This window comes from Melanotaenia boesemani, chromosome 13, assembly GCF_017639745.1.
Source record: "Melanotaenia boesemani isolate fMelBoe1 chromosome 13, fMelBoe1.pri, whole genome shotgun sequence".
In the NCBI taxonomy this organism is placed as follows: domain Eukaryota; kingdom Metazoa; phylum Chordata; class Actinopteri; order Atheriniformes; family Melanotaeniidae; genus Melanotaenia; species Melanotaenia boesemani.
This window is the reverse complement of record NC_055694.1, coordinates 4,147,487-4,168,881: the sequence shown is the minus strand read 5'-3', so window position 1 is coordinate 4,168,881 and position 21,395 is coordinate 4,147,487. Positions and strand designations below refer to the sequence as shown.

Below are 21,395 nucleotides of genomic sequence, written 5' to 3'. Positions count from 1 at the left end.
AAATATACAGATACATCTGAGATATGTAGCAGTTTATTTAGTGTTAAATAATATTTCTTTCTAGTTGCTCGGTGCTTTATCTGGGTTGGCGGTGCAGAGGGACATGATCACTGCTATTAACGGGGTGGACAAGGAGTTGCAGGAAATAGAGACCGTCTGGACAGAAATTAGGACAATATAAAAGCATCGTGTAAGAATAAATAAAAGGAAATCCACCTCATGTGTGTTTCATTAGGGTTGCATCACTTCCAGCCTCCAGTCTGCGTCCCGCTCTGTTGAATGACCTTCTGACATGCTGGCAGCAGACTGTCCACCTTATTTAGCTGGATGTGTTTTATAACATGGAAGCTTTGTTTCATAATGACAGAACATATTTTAGTGGTTGAGGTTCTTATTATCTTCCTTTTTCTTGAAAGTTAGTTTTTTTTTTCCAGAGCATGCACTATTAGGAGTATTAATTTGGAATGCACGTCTTTATTCGTTTCTGCAAACAGCTTTAATATCTAACACGTGGTGTGAAAGGTAAAAGTGAATTGTGCACAAGTGTCTCACATTTCACACCATTTCCTTGATTTTATTCTGGACCGTTGGTGTCGCCATTTTCTAGATATTGTGCATACGGGAGGGTCAGAGTTTCTGTGGAGGTAGGGACATTTTCCTGTCAAGTTTGGTTTTTATAAATCCCAACAGTTGGCTATGATTGGCGTATGCTGGTTTTTGTTCCTATGCCAGCTTGATAAATAAGGCCCCAGGTTGTTGGAGTCCAGTGAACTCATTGTCATATTCGAGAAAGCAGTTGGAGATGGATGGATGTTTATTGCTGGATGGAATTGATGCCGGTACATTTAGATGTTGGTGATGTCAAGATATCCAAGATCCCTGTGATGATGGTGATAATCCCTTCGTTTCTATAGAAACCAACAAACAAAATGCTTAGGACAGAAGACAGAAGGTTTAAAAAAAAAAGAGGGATACCAGCTTTCACTTCTAATGGTTGCAGAATAAAAACATCTAAGAGAGCTGGGAGGGTGAGTTTGGAAACGGTGGCTGTGGGGGAGGAATTGAAAGTGGGGGGTAGTGATGAAGAGAGGGGGGTTGGTGGGTGGAAGAAGAGGAGGTGACAGGCTGACGGTATGGTGAGGACAGGCCTGCTGAAGATGAGGATGGAGCTGGCCTGAGATATGGGAGGAAGGGGGGGGGGGGGTAGGGAGAGAGAAGTGAACGGAGATAAATGAGGGGGGGCAGGTGGAACGACGCCAATTTGAAGGCTAGTGAGTCTTCAGAGTCCAGCTCTGCTCCACCGTGGCCTGTAAAACAAAGGAAACAAAGAGAATAAGAAGCAGCAACCCCCCCACCAGCTCATGCATGGGAGGAGAAAATGTCCACCTTAATTGATTTCCTTAATGAAATTCCTTTTCAGTGTCTCTGTTGGGAACCAGCTCACATCATGACTGTGTATGACGATAAAATGCATAAAAATCATGAAAATGGGAAGAATGCTGAGGTGATGTTTTTCATGAAGATCAAGCAGACCAAAGAAAAGTGAGTGAGATACACACTTTTTATGGAATAAACCTTGAAGAAATTTGCTGTATTCAGAGGGCTTGAATAGAGAAAACGTGACTTTCTTTTCTTGGTTATTGAAGAGGTTTCACCTTTTGGATGAGTTGGGTACTTTGTGCTTCGCTTATAGTGGTGGAAACAATTTAGTCAAATTAATTTTTAGATTAATTTTTGTTAGAAGAAATAAAGATCAAAGTTTCATAATTATAATTCTTAAGATCTTAGCAAGCATATTTTGTGAATCATATTCTGTGAATCTTGTAATGTAGCTGCATCTGTGTGTGAGTATGTTGTCGGTTTTTTCTCATGGTTGAACACGACCTTGCTAAGAAGATAATGCAGTTTTAACACTTGTGCTGAACATTTGCATCTTCGGTTTACATTTGGCTCACATTCGGTTCGCAGCTGTCTGTACGCTGTCCACAGCAAGGTTATAATCGTTTAGGATTTTTAATTAGTTTTAGTCTTTGTTTCATTTTGACATTTTGTTTTCAAATTCAGTTAGTTTTAATTAGTTTCTAGAGCAGATTGTCTAGTTTTTATTAGTTTTTGTTTTTGAAAATGCTTAGTTTTAGTTTAGTTTTTATTAGTTTTAGTGTTAGATTTGGTTTTTTGTTTGTTTGTTTGTTTTTTTTAAATTAGGATATTTAAAATCATCAGAATAAGCACTGTATAATAAAAACTCAACAATTTTTAAAAACTCTGTCAGGAGGACACATGAACAACACAATCAAAAATCAAGAATCAAAACACAACAGCCCAAAAGATAGCAGCCTTAAGTAAAAAAAATGTGTGCAGTGCTTCTTCTGAGATAGTGTGCTAGGTAAAAATCAACATACTAAAGACACACATCAACATAACATGAATCCATTCAAGAGACAGTTCACAGTCCTTGGCAGCCAGGAGTCTAAAGGAGATAAATCTAACTAATCACGAACAACCTCAACAACCCAACAAACTCTAGACCAGAGTTTTAATTCAATCAAATGAAACCGTTCATAATTAACTACATAAAGAATTGCACTAGAGGTGCAGCAACTTTAGTGCAACTCTCTGCAGCTGATTAACAGTACAGAACCTCACGTTATACTAGACAGCATAAAGTGAAAGGAGTGAATATTTTAGACACTGAAAGTGCACATCTGGTAGAACACAGAGCCAGACAGCTGGTTAAGATACTGTGTGTGTGTGTGTGTGTGTGTGTGTGTGTAACTGACATTGTGTCTGTGACTCATTTTTATCCAATCATTTTTAACTTATGGAACTGAAAAGACATTCTTAGACATGAAATACTTAATGTTAACTTAATTTTTGTGTCAAACCCATTTATGTTGTTTTTGGTCGTTCCAGTTGTTTAAATCAGGAAACTGATGGAGGTCAAGATGTAGAGAAACGTGTCTTGTGAACCTTTGGTTAGGATCTAAAGGAACAGAGTCAAATCATGTCAAGTTTGCAGTGATCTCTTAGTTTAAATGTTTGGAAATGACTTTCCTTCGGTTGATTAGACTCCTTCTCTGTTAGCTGATGATATGTTGGCGCTAAAATAAAGCTCGCAGAGTGACATACATACATAACATACACCCCTCATGAGTCTCCCGCTGCTTTGCAGGTTAGCCTTGATTGGGCAAAGGCTAGGGAGCAGGATGCAAAATCCAGAGTCCCTCTACACAAAAGAAAGGAACAAAGAAGAAGAAGAAACTGCTGTGGTGTATTTATTGGCCACAACCTACCTTCTTTTATGTTTTTTTCTAAAAATGAACATTATTATAAATCCCTCCACCGATGCCATGTTTGCTATTGTCCGAAACAAATTTCAGAACTCGGAGGTGAACTCTGAACTCTGCACTGCCCTCTGGTGGATGCATTGTGTGTTGGATTAGCTACAGCCTGTCCTCCATGTAAGAAGCTAAAATAGAAGCTAAGAACTTCAGCTAACGTTTTAGCGTCATCCACCAGCATGTCTTAGCACTCTTTCTAGGCCATGATGGAGTGAAACAGCCAGTTGTGGTTTGTTTGCAACAAACACACACAGTAACAACGCTATAAAAAGACCAAAATGCGTACTTCCAGGAGCAAAAACAATGCAGGATTTGTCACAAAGCATCTTAGTCCCAACTGTTTTCACCTAACCAAACACAGAGAAGTTTTAGACTTCCAAGATTTTCCATGTTTTCATCTGCTTGGCCGTGTAGAAGCTCGCCTGAAGCAGCAGATAGTTAATGTATAAGGATCTGTAACATCACAGCACTCAACCTTTTTAAGGTATCAAGAGCTGAACTCACATCTAAACTTAGAAAATGTTGAGATTGGTCAGTGAGGACCTCAGCATAAGGACGGTCTCTACATTCACTGTTTTTTGTGAAATAAGAAGGCACATCACTATGTCAATCTTTTAAATCCACATTAGGTGGCAACAGTTGTTTTATCAGACTCTATTTTGGTGTAAATCATTTATGTAAATCTAATCAATAGTAGGTGGGAGGGCAGTGGAAATTATTGATATAAAATCAGAGAGCAGAAGCTGCAGCTCATATGGTTTTCTGCATTTTTTTGTCTTAGACTTCAATAAATTATGATGAGGAAAAGCACGGAGGAGGAAAGTTTAAACAGTGCTGCTATTTATCCACCGACACGATCTGTTGGTTGTCTGAATGACTGGTTTTGTGTTGGCCTGTTTATTAATGTACTGGCTGAAGTTCAGATTTATGTCCCTTGTAATATAAGGTCTGACCTCGGAAAGGTTTCCATTAGCGTAAGGCCCTGTTTACACCACAACACTGAGACGCAAAAGTTTGTTTGCATTCAGGCCTCTTGTTGACACGGTAACATTTTTGGGTGGATAAAACTGCAAAGACTTCCTGCAGAGTGAAATTTTCCTGCAATGCAAGGCGAGTCCGATCAGTGAAACTGGAATCTGACAACAGTGCACTCAGACCCTACTTAACCCGCGAAAAGCACGGCCACAACGATGGCGGACCTCTGTCATGTTTGTACTGCTGCTTCTTTTTAATTTATTTGATCTGTTAAAACAAAAGCTGTTTCTGGTAGAAAGGCTACATGCCCCAGCTAGCTGGCTCTTGGCCCGTTACTCTTCTGTTGTTGTGTTTTCTGGTCCTATGACGATGCTGTTAACACCTGGATGTGTTGTTACAAAGTTTCACTGCCCACTAGAGGCCTGGCATGCGCACTACATCTTTTATTGTTTTCCCTATAAAGAGACAGTCGTCATTCCACTGTTGAGTAAAAGCTGTTTTTTTCTAAATATGCAAAGAAAAAAGTTATGTGTGGAAACATTGTGGTGTAAACAGGGCCAAAGATAAAAGCACCACAGGGTTCATTAAACATGACAGCAACACGTTTATCCTCAGATTATAGACCATTATGCACCAGATAAGCATGTACCATGTTTGTTGTTAAAATGTTGATGATGGATCAGATTTAATGATTTTTGGAAATAAATCTAGGAGTCTCTTGTAGGGGACGACTACTGTCACCCAGACTATTTCAATTATTGCAAAGATAGCTGGCATCTTTCAGTCCTACACCCACAGACACCTGATATACAGTATTTACCCTACTTTACTTTGTTGGCTTATTTATAGAAAATAACAATGACAAATGCAGTAAACAGATAAACCGCAATGCTAAAATACCTGCAATTAGTTGAAAGTATCCAAACATCTAAAAGTATCATGAAATCAGAAGATGGTGAAGAGGTCAGAGTGGGCAGACGTACTGAACACATGTATGTTAATGTTGATTAATGTTAATGTGAACCAGTGTTTATGCTGTGGATGTAACCTTTTATATATATATATATATATATATATGTGTGTGTGTGTGTGTGTGTGTGTGTGTGCGCGTATGAAAAAATGGAAACAGTGTATGAATGTATGAAATCAGTTTTGATTCAGACATTTCCAGTGAAGATAAGTTTTGAGATTTATTGACTGGACAGATTGAATTATTTAGGAGTGCCTGTGAGATAAAAATGGTTTAGAAAGAGACGGTTTAGTTTCTGGAAAGAGACAAGAACATGGAAATTGAAAAGAGGAGATGAGCAGAGAGAAGAAGGGATGATTTCTTCCGTTTGTCCGGTGGCTAACTCGATTAACTTAGCAGAAGTATGGGACCAGATCCGGCTGTTCTACTCTGGAAACGCACACACAAAAACACAAAGCGATGGATAGTGCCCTGCAAGCGTTTCTGCACATGCAGTGGCCAGAACTACTGCTTTCTGATTTACCAAAAGAAACAAACCAGTTTGTGCAAAGACACAAAGAAACACGTGAAAAGAAACAGTGATTCCCAGTCTGAGGTTTGCATCCCTGTATGTGGGTCATGGGGTTCATAAAGAGATCAGAGAGTAAATAAAAGGAAAAATCTAACTGGTTTGGACATTTTTCCTTTGCTGTCTGTAGGATTAATATTGAGAGGATGAAAGTACAGTGATGTTGTAGAGCTGTTTTGACTGGAGCAAATGTCTTGGGGGGCATCTCACGTGAAGGTTTGTTTTATAACTGAAGTCTAAAACATCACAGATGAAGCTGTTTAGTCTAAATCTGAAAATGTGCGACTATGAAACAGCAGTGCAGGTTTGAACAGCATCAGTTACTGCAGCTGCTAAATGACACGTGGACAAACTGCTGCTGTATTTAGGCAAATATTTTAAGAAGATGCCAGATTTCTTTGTAAAACATGTAGAATTATTTTCCTGGTTTTTTTTTGCAGACAGAGAGAATCAGAATGAATGACTTTGATTTTCTCCCTCCAATTTTCTCCAGTATTTATTCATTTTTCTCTCAAAAGTCTATGCATCCTCATGTTTTTCCCTCTGCTCCTCCATCCCCTTCCTCCACTTTTCTCTCTTCTGGTAGTTTTCTTTTGGTGCACCAGTTCAGTTATTTTTGCTATGATATGAAGTTTTTATCTGATACTACAACACAGGTTTAAACAGCCTAAACACATTCAAAAGTCTTGATAACCTCTATTATTGGAGATGTTAACAAAATAAAAAAAAATATTTTGTGTTTGTAATTTGTAGATATTTGTGTTTGCATTTGCAACACACATTTGCAAGTACTCAAAGTTACACACTTTACAAATTATGTTTTAAACATACAAAAAAGATTTTGAGTCAATTTCTCTCCATAGTTAACCTACATAGCGTTAGCAGAGATTTTGCTAATTTCTCACAAACGCACAGCCCACACACTTGCTGTGACTGCTCATCCCATGAATGCATTTTCCCTACAAATGTGGCTCCATTTAAAAGGGGGATAAACAGAATTTCTTATAGTCTAAGATTTATTACCAACAAGCACTGTTAAAACAAAGAAAAAATCCACCAAACACTCATTTAATTGCTTTTGGGCTAAGTTTATTTGTTGCCAATGTTAAGCTAAAGCAACACAATTAATTCTAACCAGATGTGGGAAATGGAGCAGTACCGCCACAAGATGTTGTGGAGTTTAGCTTACATGTGACAAGTCTTTATGCATCTTTCTGAGAGTGTGCATCATTATTATTTCCTCCAGTCGCCATGTTTGCGGTTGAAACTGACGTCTGAACTCAGAGATGAACTCTGCAGTGCCGTCTAGTGGATGTGTTGCCTAACAACCATGCCAACGTAAAGGGTGCATTGGGAGGATGTGGACAGTGATGTTTGGCAACGTTTGAAACGGACGTAAACGTACGGAAAGCGAGCAGAAATGAGCCCTTAGCATCAAACATGCTGTAGAGACTGAGAATGTCTGAAATTAAGATCAGCAGCTGCCACATCATCATGTAAAAGTGAAAAAGCCTGCTTCACGCCTCCTGCTTCTTTCTTTCAAATTTCCTCAAACTGGGCCAGACACCAAAACATTGTTTGTTTGGATAAAAACACCTAATCTTCTTTCTCCTTCCACTCTTTATTGTCTTTCAGTCGTTTGTGTTGTACAAGCTGCCTCTGTTGTTCTTTGATGAAAGTTTAAACATGGAGTGCTCCTCTCACCTCCGCTGTGGTAAAAATAGATAGTAGTGAAAAGTGGCTGTTAATTATTCATCTTTGGTAAACTTGACTGCTTTACACCTCTTCTAATCTTAAGCACAGTTGTTCTTTTCATCATCCCGCTGAATCTGCATCATGTGACCCTTTACAGCAGAGAGCCAGAAATAAATGAAACTGAAGGGCTCTTAGATCCAAGGACTCAGGTCAGTTAGTCCAGACCAGAGTCCAGACTAAACACAGAGTTTGGGAAAACAAATTAAAGTTTTGAGAAAACAATGAATGAATGTTTTAAGGAATTAATCTTACAATTCTGATGCTGGTTTTTAGTTTCTGACAGAATCACAAAAAAACTACTTTAATACAAAGAAAGCCTTCCTAAAAAGTGTTTTTTTTTCTGCCCCCCGTTTTTATTTAAAATTCTTGGTGTCATAGATCCAGAAAGGTGTTGGAAATGTTCCTCAGAGGTTTTGCCCCATGTTGACGACAGCATCACATAGTTGCTGCAGATTTGTCGGCTGCATCCATGACAAGAATGTATTGAGTTGCTGCCATGTGATTGGCTGATTAGATATTTATGTTAAGCAGTTGCACAGGTGGATCTGACAAGGTGATCGGTTAGTGTTTTGTCCCGTGATGGACACTCATTAGCAGGTAATGTAAGGCAAGGCGAGTGTATTTGAAAAGCACATTTCATGTAACACATCAAAAGCATTACAACAACAAGAAGAAGCATAAAAAGTACATAAAAGAATTATTAAAATTATGTGCAGAAATCATAATAAAACCATATAAAATTTACTAAATTGAAATTATTTAAAGGAACCAAAAGTGTAGATAAGTTAAAACCATGCAGATTTCATGCATAGCTGCATGAGAACAGAAATGTTTTTAACCTGGATTTAAAAGTGTCTACATTTGGTGAAAGTTTAATCTCCACTGGCAGTTTGTTCCATTTGTTTGCAGCATAACAGCTAAATGCTGCTTCTCCATGTTTAGTCTGGACTCTGGCCTGGACTAGTTGACCAGAGTCTTTGGATCTAAGAGCTCTGCTAGGTTTATATTCTCTGAACATATCACAGATGTATTCTGGGCCTAAACTGTTCTGGGACGTAAACAATCAGAAGGGTTTTAAAATCTATTCTGTGACTGACTGGAAACCAGTGTAAAGATTTCAAAACTGGTGTGATGTGTTCAGATCTCTTAGTCCTGGTTAAAACTCTAGCAGTGTTCTGGATGAGCTGCAGATGTTTAATGCTCTTTTTAGGAAGTCCTGTTAAAAGACCATTACAGTAATCCAGTCTACTGGAGATGAATGCATGGATGAGTTTCTCCTGGTCTTTCTGGGAGACTAAACTTTTAATTCTGTTGATGTTTCTGAGCTGGTAAAAAGCTTCTTAGTGAAGCTTTGATGTGGCTGCTGAAAGTCAGGTCTGAGTCTATCAACACTCCCAGGTTACAAACTTGGTCGGTGATTTTAAGAGCCCGAGTCTCCAGGTGTTTGCCAATGCTGACCCTCTTCTCTTTGCTACCAAACAGAATAATCTCAGTTTTGTCTTCATTTAGTTGTAGAAAATTCTCCCTCATCCAGGTGTTTATTTGCTCCAGACACTGACACATAAAGTCTGCTGGGCTCCGGTTGTCTGGTGACAGAGACACATAAAGTTCTATGTGCAGAGGTAGAGGACACACAGAAACGCTATACGTATACGTGTTTTGGCATCGGTAGTCATTTTAATGTGGACTTATTTGCAGGTAACTGTGTAGAAACTGTGACATGTTTATTTGAAGTCTGGGTCATGTGGGTCTAAATGTTGAAGAACTAATAGAGTACATCTCAGATGATGTACCAGTTGTTAAGTGGCAGGGAATAGAAACAGAAGCCGTATCACTGATGTGGGACTTGTATTTAAGATTATGAAGGGATTTGGATACATGTTGGACTCAATAAACAATCCAATTATAGAATCAAGCCAGTGATTCTTTATATTCTGGGTATTGAAACATATCAGCAAATTTTACAAAAAAAAAGAAATGTTTTGGCTCAGCTCTACTCTGAAATTCCCCGGCTTGTCTTTGGGACTCAGCCTGTTCAGGAAATAAGGGTGGTAAATAAGTCCTATAATGAATTTACAGGCTAAATTAATTCTTTATCAAACATTCAATTAACTAGACAAGAAAGCCCCCCCCCCCCCCAAAAAAAAAACAACAACAACAAAAAAAAAAACAAACATGCACAAAAAACCCCAAAAAACAGAACACAATAAAAAGCATATTTCTCTAGAAACAACTATCCCACAGTCCACAAAGCCTCAAGTTAGGCCTGAAAATCTTGTCCTTGAGGACATTAAAAAATTCTTAAATGAACTATTCATTTTTAAAATTGTAATCAAGCCAGATCGATGTTTCATTACATCCAGTTTTTTGCCTGTAGCTTTTTTTCCCTACGATTTAATCGTAACAATGACATGAGCGGTGTGGGCTAATTCAGAAGATAAAATCTTGCCTTTCAACTATCAAGACCTCAATAATAACTCCTTCAGAGCCTCAAATAGAACCGTATCTGCCACAGATCAGGTGTGTTCGTCATCCATCATTAGAATGAGTGCATTCATGGTTTAAACCACCTCTCTCAATGGGATGGAAAAGTTATTCCGATCGGAGAAGCTGAGGTTTTTACATGCCACATTTTTATCCCACTTGGACGTTCGGCTGCTCCATATAAATGCTGTAAGCTGTAATTGAGCTGTAATTAACTTAAATCAGGTGTGTTGCAGCAGGGAAACATCTAATACCTGCAGAACAGCGGGCCTGGAGAACCAGGGCTGGGATCACTGCTTTACAGGGGAGAAAATTTCCAGTGACCCCCATCATAATCCTGATGCCAATTAAAGCAAATTTACTGCTTTTAAACTACTAATCGATTGCAACTATAGCATTTTTAACTTAATTCAATATAAATTACAGCTTGTACAAAGTTTTATAGTACTTTTAAACATCCATTTTTCATTTAAATTCAAATTTGACCTCACAGCATTTCTCACTTTCATGGAACAGCTCTTAAAACTCAGAAAATGACCAATAGCAGGACTGGCAAGGCTCAAATGAACCCAGTAAAAATTAAATAAAAGAAGAGAAAACATTGTAAAGCTTACTAAAGTGATTCAACATTAAGATCATGGCAGTATTGCTCCTTTTGCAAATTATTGGCAAAAACTGAGCCAAACACGAAGAGCACTGTTAGTAATAAAGCCTCGTCAGTAATCACTGATTACTCTCATTAACTCACTAGATTAGTGAGGATGAACCTCTTTTACTTGTTCTTGAAGTGACGTACTATCAGATTCTCCACTTTTAAATGAGCTCTGTATTTATTTTTTATTGTGTCAAAGCAGAAAATAATGGCTCAGAGAGGGAAGTGGTGGGAAAGAAAACATGGCCTCAGCTGTGAGTTCAGAGGTCCAAAGGCTTCAATGATTAACCTGCTGAATTCAGACTTTCCTTGTCTTGCCACTCCATAATTCCAGCAGGTGCTCTCAGGCTTACCTGTGAGGTGATTTGCCATCACTTGTTAAAGTGCATGGATTTAAAAATATATCCAGTGTTGTTAGCTTCATGCTAATTCGCGGCTGGCGCTGTGCGGTAGGTGAGTGACAGATTTATGTGAATTGTCTCCATCATATCACTTTTTAATTGGTCCAAAGCAAATACGAAGGAAGGTTATTGGCTCAATATCTTTATTTAATCTCCACACTGGTTGTAATCTGTGATTCGCTCTGAGAATAGTGGCTTTAATGCGCCCCCTAGTGGCATCCTCAATTATTCTCATGTTGGCGCTGGTTACCTACACGAACATGAGGTTTAATCCAGTATGTTCTTGCCTTTGATCCTCAATTTGCAATTATGGTGTTTCATTAAGCTTCTGCAGCAACACAACATTAATTTCATTTGAGAGTTACATTAATTTTTATTGATTATGGGCGAGTCTGAGTGTTTTCCCCCATGTTACACACGGACTGCTTGACATTAATTAGAAGTGACTGAAGGGGACCGTTTTAGGTGTTCCTGTTGTCTTCCTCGTAATCTCATCAGATGTGAGAAACAGAGATAAAAAGGTGCCTCAAGTGTAAATGTAGCTACGTGATAGAATAGCTGAGAGGAACAGTATGTCTATCACAAAGTGCTAAAACATGAATTTTAAAGCAGATTCACTGAGGATTCCTTCTCTGCTTAACCTGAAGCAAGCTGTTCATCACTTGAGCAAGTTTTTATAAACTTAAAACTTATATTTTTCTGCTGTGATTCAGTCACAAGAGCTGATATAATAAGCATATAAGTGCAACATTTGTTTTCTTTTTTAATTACTTATTTAAAGCCTTTCTGATTTAACGAGACAACTGGCTGGATAGTTTGGCTGGCCTGATGTGTGTGTGGAAGCTTCCCCTTGTTAGTGAGTGCAGTCATATTTTCTGGCTGCATGCCTGACTGCTGTTAGGAGGCTGATTCAGTGTGACGAATCCAGGGAAACTCCTTATTTGAGAAGCCTATTTAATGGACAGATATGGGTCAGTGCTGCCTCATGGACTCGTGCTGCAGCCACACGGCTTTGTATACAACTGTCTTTTTGTCTCTTTATATGGAAACTGTGGATTTCCCTGATAGGTTTCACTCTTTTTTTCCCCTTTTGACTGTGCCCTGTGGATTAAGGCTGTTTGATTAACACAGCTAATTAAGCATAGCTATTTTTATATTCCATGGGTTCATTAGTTTTATCCTGCAGTATGATAAAGTGACAGCAGGTTAATTCTAGTAATTTGCATTTAACAACTACTAAGACACGAGAGGGCAATGATAACTTATGAAACCAGGAATTTGCATCTTAAGGATTAGTTAATTTACTGTAGTTAATTCTGACTTTGTGTAGTGAATCACAGAAATATTTCCAAATGAAGGGTTTTTAACCCCCTAATTCTTGTTGTCACAAATTTACACGAATAACAATAAATTAATGAAAAAATATTAAGCCAATAATATATAAATAAATATATAAATAAAAGTAAATTAATACAAATAAATGCATTGATTAAATCAATAATATAAAAAGAAATAAAAATAAAAAAGTGTGGAAGTATATGTTGCAAATTTACAATACAAGCTATTATTAAGGGGTCAAATACACGTCTAGTTCAGATGTTTTATTATCTTATCACCCAAATCTTCCTCTAAGCCAGAAGCTTGGTCATCCATGAGGGGCTCTGAATGAAACCGCTGCTCCTCCAGAACCAGAGGACCAGGATGATATGTCACAGGCATCTTGTGAGGCTGGACGCCTCCATGGTGAGGTGTTCCAGGCACGTCACACCAGGAGGAGACCCCAGGGAAGACCCAGAACACGCTGGAGGGACTATTTCTTTCAGCTGGCCTGGGAATACTTTGGTATTAGAATTGGCATTAAGCTTTTCTGCATGAACCATTGTGCAGTTTCTCCATGGAGACGTTGCCCTTGTTGGAGCAAAGGACTCCAAAACATCTGTAATTCTGGAGCTGCAGGGTGAGGAGGTATCTTAGTGTCTGCAGTGACCAACTCCTCCATGTGGCCAGTGGGTGTGGGGGACTGGAGGAGAGGGAGATGATAAGGCTGAGGACTGGGAAGTTGGTGGTGGTGAACTCTTAGAGGTTTCTGAAAAGTTGTTTGGCTCCTTCTCGTCTCTTGTTTGCTGAGGGAACAACATGTCTTGCTTCCTCTTGAACTCTGTCAGTCAGTGAATGATCGTATCAGTGAAATGTTTGGTGAAAGAAAGGCAGCTCAGAGCTGAGAGGAATGCATCTCAGTGTGATGTTCCTGATGCCAGCGATGCCTGCAGGTGTTACACACTAAGCAGCAGTTGGCATTTTTTGTTTGATTTGCCTGCCTTGCAGTTTCGCCGCCTCGTGCACTGTTTGCTCGGATGTTTGGAATAAACTGGTAGAGCATCCATCATTGATGCTGACACTGAAAAGGGAGTCAAAATGAGTTTAAACAAAACTCAAGGAAACAAGTTAATTTATGAGAACATTCAGCCATTCATATTTTTGTTTGTCTTGCTATTCTACACCAACTGGCCACGTTATCAGGTCCACCTTCTAGTACCAGGTTGGACCCCTTTTTCCTTTAGAACTGCCTAAATTCTGTGTTGTCAAACGACAAAGTTTGTTAAGTACAACAAAATAAGTGCAGGTATTTTGGTTAAAATGAGCTCTAGCTGCAGGACTCTCTGACTCACCTGTACCCATGGACTGTCGAAAAACATCCCACATTCCCCCAATGTGGAGCAGAAATGGAGACTCATCAGACCAGCAACGTTTCTCCATCTTCTATTGTCCAGTGTTGGTGAGTGTGTGTGAATTGTAGCCTCAGTTTCCTGTTCTTAGCTGACAGGAGGCACCCGGTGTGTCTTCTGCTGCTGGAGCCCATCTGCTTCAAGGTTGGACATGTTGTGTGTTCAGAGATGATGTTCTGCATACTTGGTTGGAACCAGGGCTTATTGGACTTCCTGTTGTCTTTCTATCATCTCCAACCAGTCTGCCCATTCTCCTCTGACCTCTGACATCAACAAGACATTCTGGTCCAGACAACTGCTGCTCACTGGATATTTTCTCTTTTTCAGACCATTCTCTGGAAACCCTAGAGATGGTTGTGTGTGAAAATCCCAGTAGATCAGCAGTTTCTGCAATACTCATACCAACCATCATGCCACGTTCAAAGTCACTTAGGCTCTGGTCACACTGCAGGCAAAAGTGACACAAATCTTTTTTCTTTATTTTTTTTTGTCTAAATGTGACTCAAATCTTTTCATTCTGAACATCACAAATCTGACCCAGGCCACTTTATGTGGTACTAACTTGAATACATATCCTATTTATTTCGAAGTGACCTCAGTCTAAACGGTCGCATTTCATCTGACTTTAATATCAGACGGTTTCAGAAATGCACAGAATTGATGTCACTGCGCCATCAAACCAGTCTGGAATGCAGAGGTTTAAGGCTGAAAAGTTACGGAGTTGGTCTTTTAGACTTGCAGTGTGAACATGTTCTTAAATCCTCTTTCTTCCTCATTCTAATGCTCAGTTTGAACTTCATAAAGTTGTCTTGACCATGTCTACATAACTAAATGCATGTGATGTGAGTTGCTGCCATGTGATTGGCTGATTAGTTCCTGATTAGGGTGGCGGGCGACAGCATATGTGCAATTTTTATTTATTTTCTTTAACAATTTTAACTTCAGATTAAAAGGGAATCATTTTATTTTAAAGGGTTAATTGGATTCAGTGTGACTGAATCTATGTTAGCTGTAACTGTTCAGTTGAATTCAAAGTACAACAAAGGATTTACAGATCAAGTTCAGTTCAGTCCAAATCATTGTAGTCCAGTTATATTCCAATTAAAACACATCCATTACATGATCCACATTAGTTCAATTTATAGCAACAGTGTTCATAGAAACCAGTTCATAAAAGAATAATCAGCTAAGCGAATGCTGACATGTGTCGTCTCTTTCCTGGTGTCAGGATGACAGTTCACTGAGCAGCGAGGAGGCAGAGATGAGCGAGCCCACGTGGCTAGCAGCTGATCTGGGAGCAGTTTCAGACCTGAGCCCACCGAGCCGTGGAGAGAGGATGCGCCACAGTCCCCAGAACACACATGGCAAGGAGGATGACGGTAAGAGCCACACAAAAACATGGCTTTCACCAGGAAAAGAAAGAAAAGTCAGTTTTGTGATGAGTTAAGACGAAGAGGCTTGTTTTGTTTGTTTTGTTTGTTTTGTGAAATCTCTGTGGGGGTTTGAAAAGGTGTCACTTTGCCACATCTTGGTTAAAGCTTAATGGCTTTACCAGAATATTGCTGCTGTTTTAACATGAAGCTAGTTGAATGTGTGTGTGTGTGTGTGTGTGTGTGTGTGTGTTTTGTCTACATTCAGTGTATGACATGGCTTTTCATTTTTAGTTTAATTCTAGAGGAACCTGACTAAAGCAAATACAAAACCTCTGTGAGTCAGCGTCTCTGTGTGCCTCTCATGTATTTATCATATTACCTGTATTTATTTCCACCCATCTGAGCAGGGAGTCTGGGATTAGCTGCGAGTGGATGTGTGTGAGCTAAAACCATGGTGTTGCATATCTGACCGGCACTGTGTGCTGACTCACTGTCTGGGTGTGTGTTTGAAAGTTTGAAGATGCAAGCAGAGCTTTTTTTTTTGTTGCTGTTGATTTGAGCGGAGTTGACTGTTAAGAGCCAGGCTGACGTTAAGTGCTCCAACTGATCTCCGTCACAAGTTTCCTTTTTTCTTGCTGCTTCTCCAATCCTCTAAGCTGGGATAGTGAAATGTGAATAGGATGGATTAAAATAAAGAGCTGAAATAAAAAAGGGATTCTTTATTTCATTTAGGTTCATTTAGATTCACTCAGAAAATTAAAGAATAAAGAGCAAACTTTAAGTTAAAGACAAGCAGAAGTATGAAAATAACTTGTTATAGCAGCTATATGAAACTTTATTAATACAACAAACTCATCTCAAGACACTTTTGCAGACTCAGTCAAGTTTAATTAAAAACCAAATCTATTTTATGTTCATATTAGTCCAACTATAACGACTGTTCATATCAACCAATTCATAGAAATAATGACCTAGCCAAGAATAACCAACAGATTGCATCGAATCTTCTCTTTGATTCAATCCTCCATCCTGAGCTACACGCGAACACAGTGCAGAGGAAAAACCTCCACCAGGACCAGACCTAGGAAGAAAAACCTCCATCAGGACCAGACCCAGGAAGAAAAACCTCCATCAGGACCAGGCCCAGGAAGGACATCCAACTGCCTGGACTGGTTGGGGGTGGAGAGGACAGGAAAGAGAGCAGCATAATTCTAAGCTAGGAAAACCTGCACTGAAAGAAGAGAAACACAAATTACTGACAACAACAATGTCACATACACTGCCCGTCCCAAAACACACAATCACCACCTGGATTTAACTAAGCAAATCGATACGAGCTTCCCATTGAATAATTTCTGCATGGAGGATGATGCTTTAGCTGCAACAAGTTATTTAACCCCAACTGATGCAGCGAGTAGCTTCGCATTTCTTAAACAACCCTGTGGAAAGACACGTTCCATGGTCGTGGAAAAGATTATAGTCCGTTTAAGAAGGGTCAGATCATTGGCATCAAGCAAAGAAAACATTTAAGGAGATGCAGAAACTACCAAAACTGGGTTAAGAACAGTCAAACACATCATTAAAAACTGGAAGGTTAGGGGGCAGCCATCGTCTTCTAGGAAGGAATGTGGTCGGAAAAACATCCTGAATGATGATGATCGGCGATCAGATAAAATCTGATCATAAAGAAAGAACAGTAGAACTCAGGACTATGTTTAATAGTGAAAGTAAGAACATTTCCACATAAACAATGTGAAGGGATTGAGACTGAACAGCTGTGTAGCCATAAGAAAACCACTAATCAGTGAGACTAACTGGAGAAAAAGGCTTCAGTTTGCTAGGGAGCATAAAGACTGGACTCTGGAGCCATGAAAGTAAGTCATGTGGTCTGATGAGTCTAGATTTACCCTGTTCCAGAGTGATGGGAGCATCAGGTTATGAAGAGTGACAGATGAGGTGATGCAGCCATCATGCCTAGTACCTGTGGGGGGGCAGTCTGTCATCTGGGATTGCTGCAGTGGGTCAGGTCTAGGATCGGGTCAAGGTTCAGGTCTAGTTTCAGCAACATTATGTGTGTGTGAGGTCAGCTGACTACCTGAATATACTGAATGAGCAGGTATTTTTGAGATGTGGTGGATCAGGCTCATACATCAATATAAGATCTTGGTGAAAAAATGAATGGATGAAAATAAATCTTGTGACATTGTAGAAGTTTCTAGAAACAATGACAGAGCGAATACTGCTGGAATTAAAGCTAAAGTTGGTCCAACCAAATATTAGTGTGACCTTTTTTTTATGTGCAGTGTATTTATCTACAGAAAGTAAAGAGAGCAGAGAGGAGCCCAGTGCATCATGGGACATTACCTGGCAGCCTCGACCGATAGCAGCAGAACTACAGGGACAGTAAAGGTCACCAACCCAGCCCCAAAGATAAACCATACTTTATTTATCTTATAGACGTCTTGCTGTCTGTAAATATTAAAATAGTCTGACGTGAAACTCAAAGGTTATTTTATGTTTAAATAAGTGTTAAAGCCACTTGTGATCCCAGTAAGTTTAATTTCAGCAGATTATCACAGCGACTCCCGTCCTTTGAGCTCTGAGTCTGACAGGTCGCAGCTTCCTCTGTTGCTATGAGACCTAAAATTAAGTCTGAAACTTGGTTGGGATGCAGTGCTCTTTAAAGCAAAATGTGAAACACCTTTTTATCACCAAGCTATTTCAGTGCTGAAAGCTGTCTAAAGTCTGAGCACTGTCGGGACCCGTCTGCAGCGGCAGGTCTTTCCCCTGACAGCGAGGAGATGGTAGAGCAGCTGCTGCTTTAGTTTGAACGTGCAGCCAAAGAGCCTGTGGTTGATCTCACTCCTAGAGTCAATGTTAGATGGTGTTTTTCTAACCAGCAAGCTGTCAGGCCATTTAACTGGAGAATGCTGCTCATTTCAGCACAGCAGATGGTCTGCACACACGCACACACACATGCACCCATGTCCAGTTCAGAAGTAGTCGGTAAATCACTTTTAAGAGCTTCTGATTGCCTCCTTTTGCTTTTGCCACTACACTCGGCAGTGACAGCTGAGGTGAAAGCTCTTATAACTTGATCAGATTGATAGATTGGAACTTGTTGTTTGTGTCTGAGTCCAGAAATAAAAAATCTCTGTTCAAAGTTGCATGAAGCAGTCTGTTGAGTGATGAGATGAGAGATTGATGGATTTTTTGAGAAAATCATTGCAATGACATTCAGCTTCTATGCTCCACGTGTCTGGAACAAACTCCCAGAAAACCTCAGATCAGCTGAAACACTCAGTTTATTTAAATCCATTTTAAAGACCCACCTGTTCTCTGCTGCATTTCAATAGTTTTTATTTAGAAGTCAAAATCTACATCTGGTTCTTTTAAGCTGGAATCATGTTTTACTATTGTCTTTAACTTTATTTCTTGCATTTTATCTATTTTATTTTAGCATATTCCTTCTGCTTTTATTTAATTAATTGCATTTCTTAATCTTTATTTATTCATTTTTTTTATTTTAATTTTTTTTAAAGCACTTTCTGCACCCTGCTGTAATGATTTATGTAAAACACTTTGAATTGTCTTTATATAAATGTTATGTTTTATAGTTTAACCTAAGCTAGGCCATTGAACGATAGTAGCAATATCATACATCAAAGTCTATTATAAATATAATTTATTTAAATTCTAAATGAAATTTACTTCTAATTAATGCAGGCATCTGATCGGTACTTGGAATCGGCAGATACGTAAACCCCAGGTATCAGACAGAAAAACAAAAGGTATCCCAAAATCCCTAGTTGAAACCATGTTTGGTTTTATGCATTCATAGCTGCTTCTTACCATAAATAGGGGATCCCCAACTCTGGTCCTCAGGGCCCACTGTCCTGATGACTTTCCGTGATTCTCTGCTGCAGCACACATGACTCAAATTAATGAATGACTAACAGACTTTTGCTTTTCAAAGATCCATTTAATTTAATCAGGTGTGTTGCAGTAGGGACACATCTAATACCTGCAGGATAGTGGGCCTTCAGAGCCAAGGTTGGTCCTCAAGGCTACAGCAGGGATCACCTCTGGTCTTGAGGGCTAGGGTCCTGCAGGTATTGGATGTTTCCGTACTGCAACACCTGATACACATTAAATGGGTCTTCTTGCACAGGCAGTAGACTTCTTTTATGACACTGGTTCTCTGTCTGCACCTTTTCAAGCAGGCTGCATCTGCATGTACACGAGGACTTGTGTGAGTAATGATATATTAGTGAACACTTTAAGCCTCTACAAAGACACATCTTGCACCAAAGAGCTGTGCTCTTCAGAAATGGCCTATCTACTGCATCTCATTTCTTGCCAGCGAGCATCCTCTTACACTCTTATCTCCAGAGAAGCTCCAGATAGACATTCACATCAGATCCCCTCTGCACTGCTGACCCAACCAGCTGAGAGGCTCCTGCCAACTGTACAGCAGGGCTGAGTGCCAGAACCCCTTTCCTGGAGCCTCCTCCTCTGTCCTCTTATGTAGGACTACTGATGAAGAGGGTTTGTCAGAGGATTAAGGTGACATTACAGATCTGTCTTTGAAGGAGAGAACAACATTCCTGTTTGAGTCGTTTCTCCTTTCTATTTCTGAATTTGTTTACAGATTATATGCAAACCATTAAAGATCATATCACATTTTCAGTAACTTATTTACTTTATTTCTCATCTTGGATTCACATCAGAGTTTCTAGCATTATTTAAAAATCCTCAGCATTTGCCTGATTGTCTGTATTGTCGGGAAAACTAAAGAGAATTAATGGAATGTGGCATTATAATCTCTAACACTGATGCGGTCATCCAGCTAATCCCAAAATAAGACGATTAGTGAATATGGATATCCACACAGTGTATAAATTAATAAATACATGCTAAAATATTTGCTAAAATGCTAAAGTCACATACTATTTCACTTATTGCGTTGTATATATTTATGTGTTTGCAATAATGTTTAGATAAGTTGATATGTATTTGTAAAGCTATATAGATTTTGGGTGGTTTACTGGGTTTATATGAATAGAAATAAATGCCAAATTTTCGTTCGTTCGTTCGTCCGTCCGTCCGTCCGTCCGTCCGTCTGTCCGTCCATCTGTAGCTCAGAAATTATAGTGACTGTCCTGTAGTCCATGTTTGCAGCTCAGGTGCTGCAGAATATTGCTGGTGTTGGTACTTTGGCAGAACTTCAGCCACAGCATGACGGCATGAATGACTGGTTTTTAAGATGTGTCCTATAACCCACCCAAGCTTATTTAATAAGGTAAGAAATGGTCTGATTTTTAGCTGAGTGGAAGAACAATATTTGCATCTTCACAGACTGGCAGACAACAGTATAACCAGTAAAAATCTAGCAGGAATGCAGAGGTACATGCAGAGTTAGACAGATATGCTGCTGTTTTCAAGAGTCAGGAACTGACCCAGGTTGCAGTAGATAGAGACGTAGCTGGAATGTGTGATGAATGGAGCCAAGTTTACCTTAATGCCTGCCTCATTCTCCCCTCGGGGACGGAGCTGCAGTCCAACACATGCATGCAGTTAATAAAGCTGATACACACAAACCTACACATGAAGGCTTCATGTTAATAAATCTGCTACAAACACACACAATCCTTCATATAGAAATGTATATTCACAAATCTGTGTACACTCAGTTGACACAGACGCTGTAGGCCAGTGGCCAACATGGTCTAATGCGGTGAAGTGAAGAAAAGTAGGGCAGCGGGAAACAAACCACAGGATGACTGTGATCCCTCCTCCCTCACACCCCTCGGCCCTGCTACTGTAAGTCCGGGGGATTGAAGAAAGCAATGGATAGAGGAGGGACAGCGAGTAGGGAGAGGGTATGAACTGCCGCTTGGATCAGGAGATGGAGGTCAGGTGGTCAACAGAATTAGAAAAGAAGAGAGCTCTGGATTAAATTCTGTCTCTTCCTCTATGACTAGCACATGAGATGCCTCCAAATGTCACAAAAAACCCTCTGGTGAAGCCACGAGGGCTGGTAAAACATGTCTGGATTGCATGCAGGCAGCTTAATATTCAAATGGCATCCATTAATAATGGACAGCTTCTCTCCACAGGATTTATGTCCAGTGTCAGAGTTAAGTACTA

The 21,395-nt window shown here is 39.6% G+C and overlaps 1 protein-coding gene across 2 annotated transcripts in view; it reads left to right on the top strand.

The window, feature by feature from the left end:
* LOC121651244 (nucleolar protein 4-like) overlaps positions 1-21,395 on the top strand; it is a 128,334-nt gene that overhangs the window by 61,072 nt on the left and 45,867 nt on the right. For both annotated transcript variants that reach the window (XM_042003265.1, XM_042003264.1), the window contains exon 6: positions 15,101-15,251. In XM_042003265.1, coding sequence (XP_041859199.1) covers positions 15,101-15,251 — 151 coding nt within the window. The remainder of the gene's footprint in view (positions 1-15,100; positions 15,252-21,395) is intronic.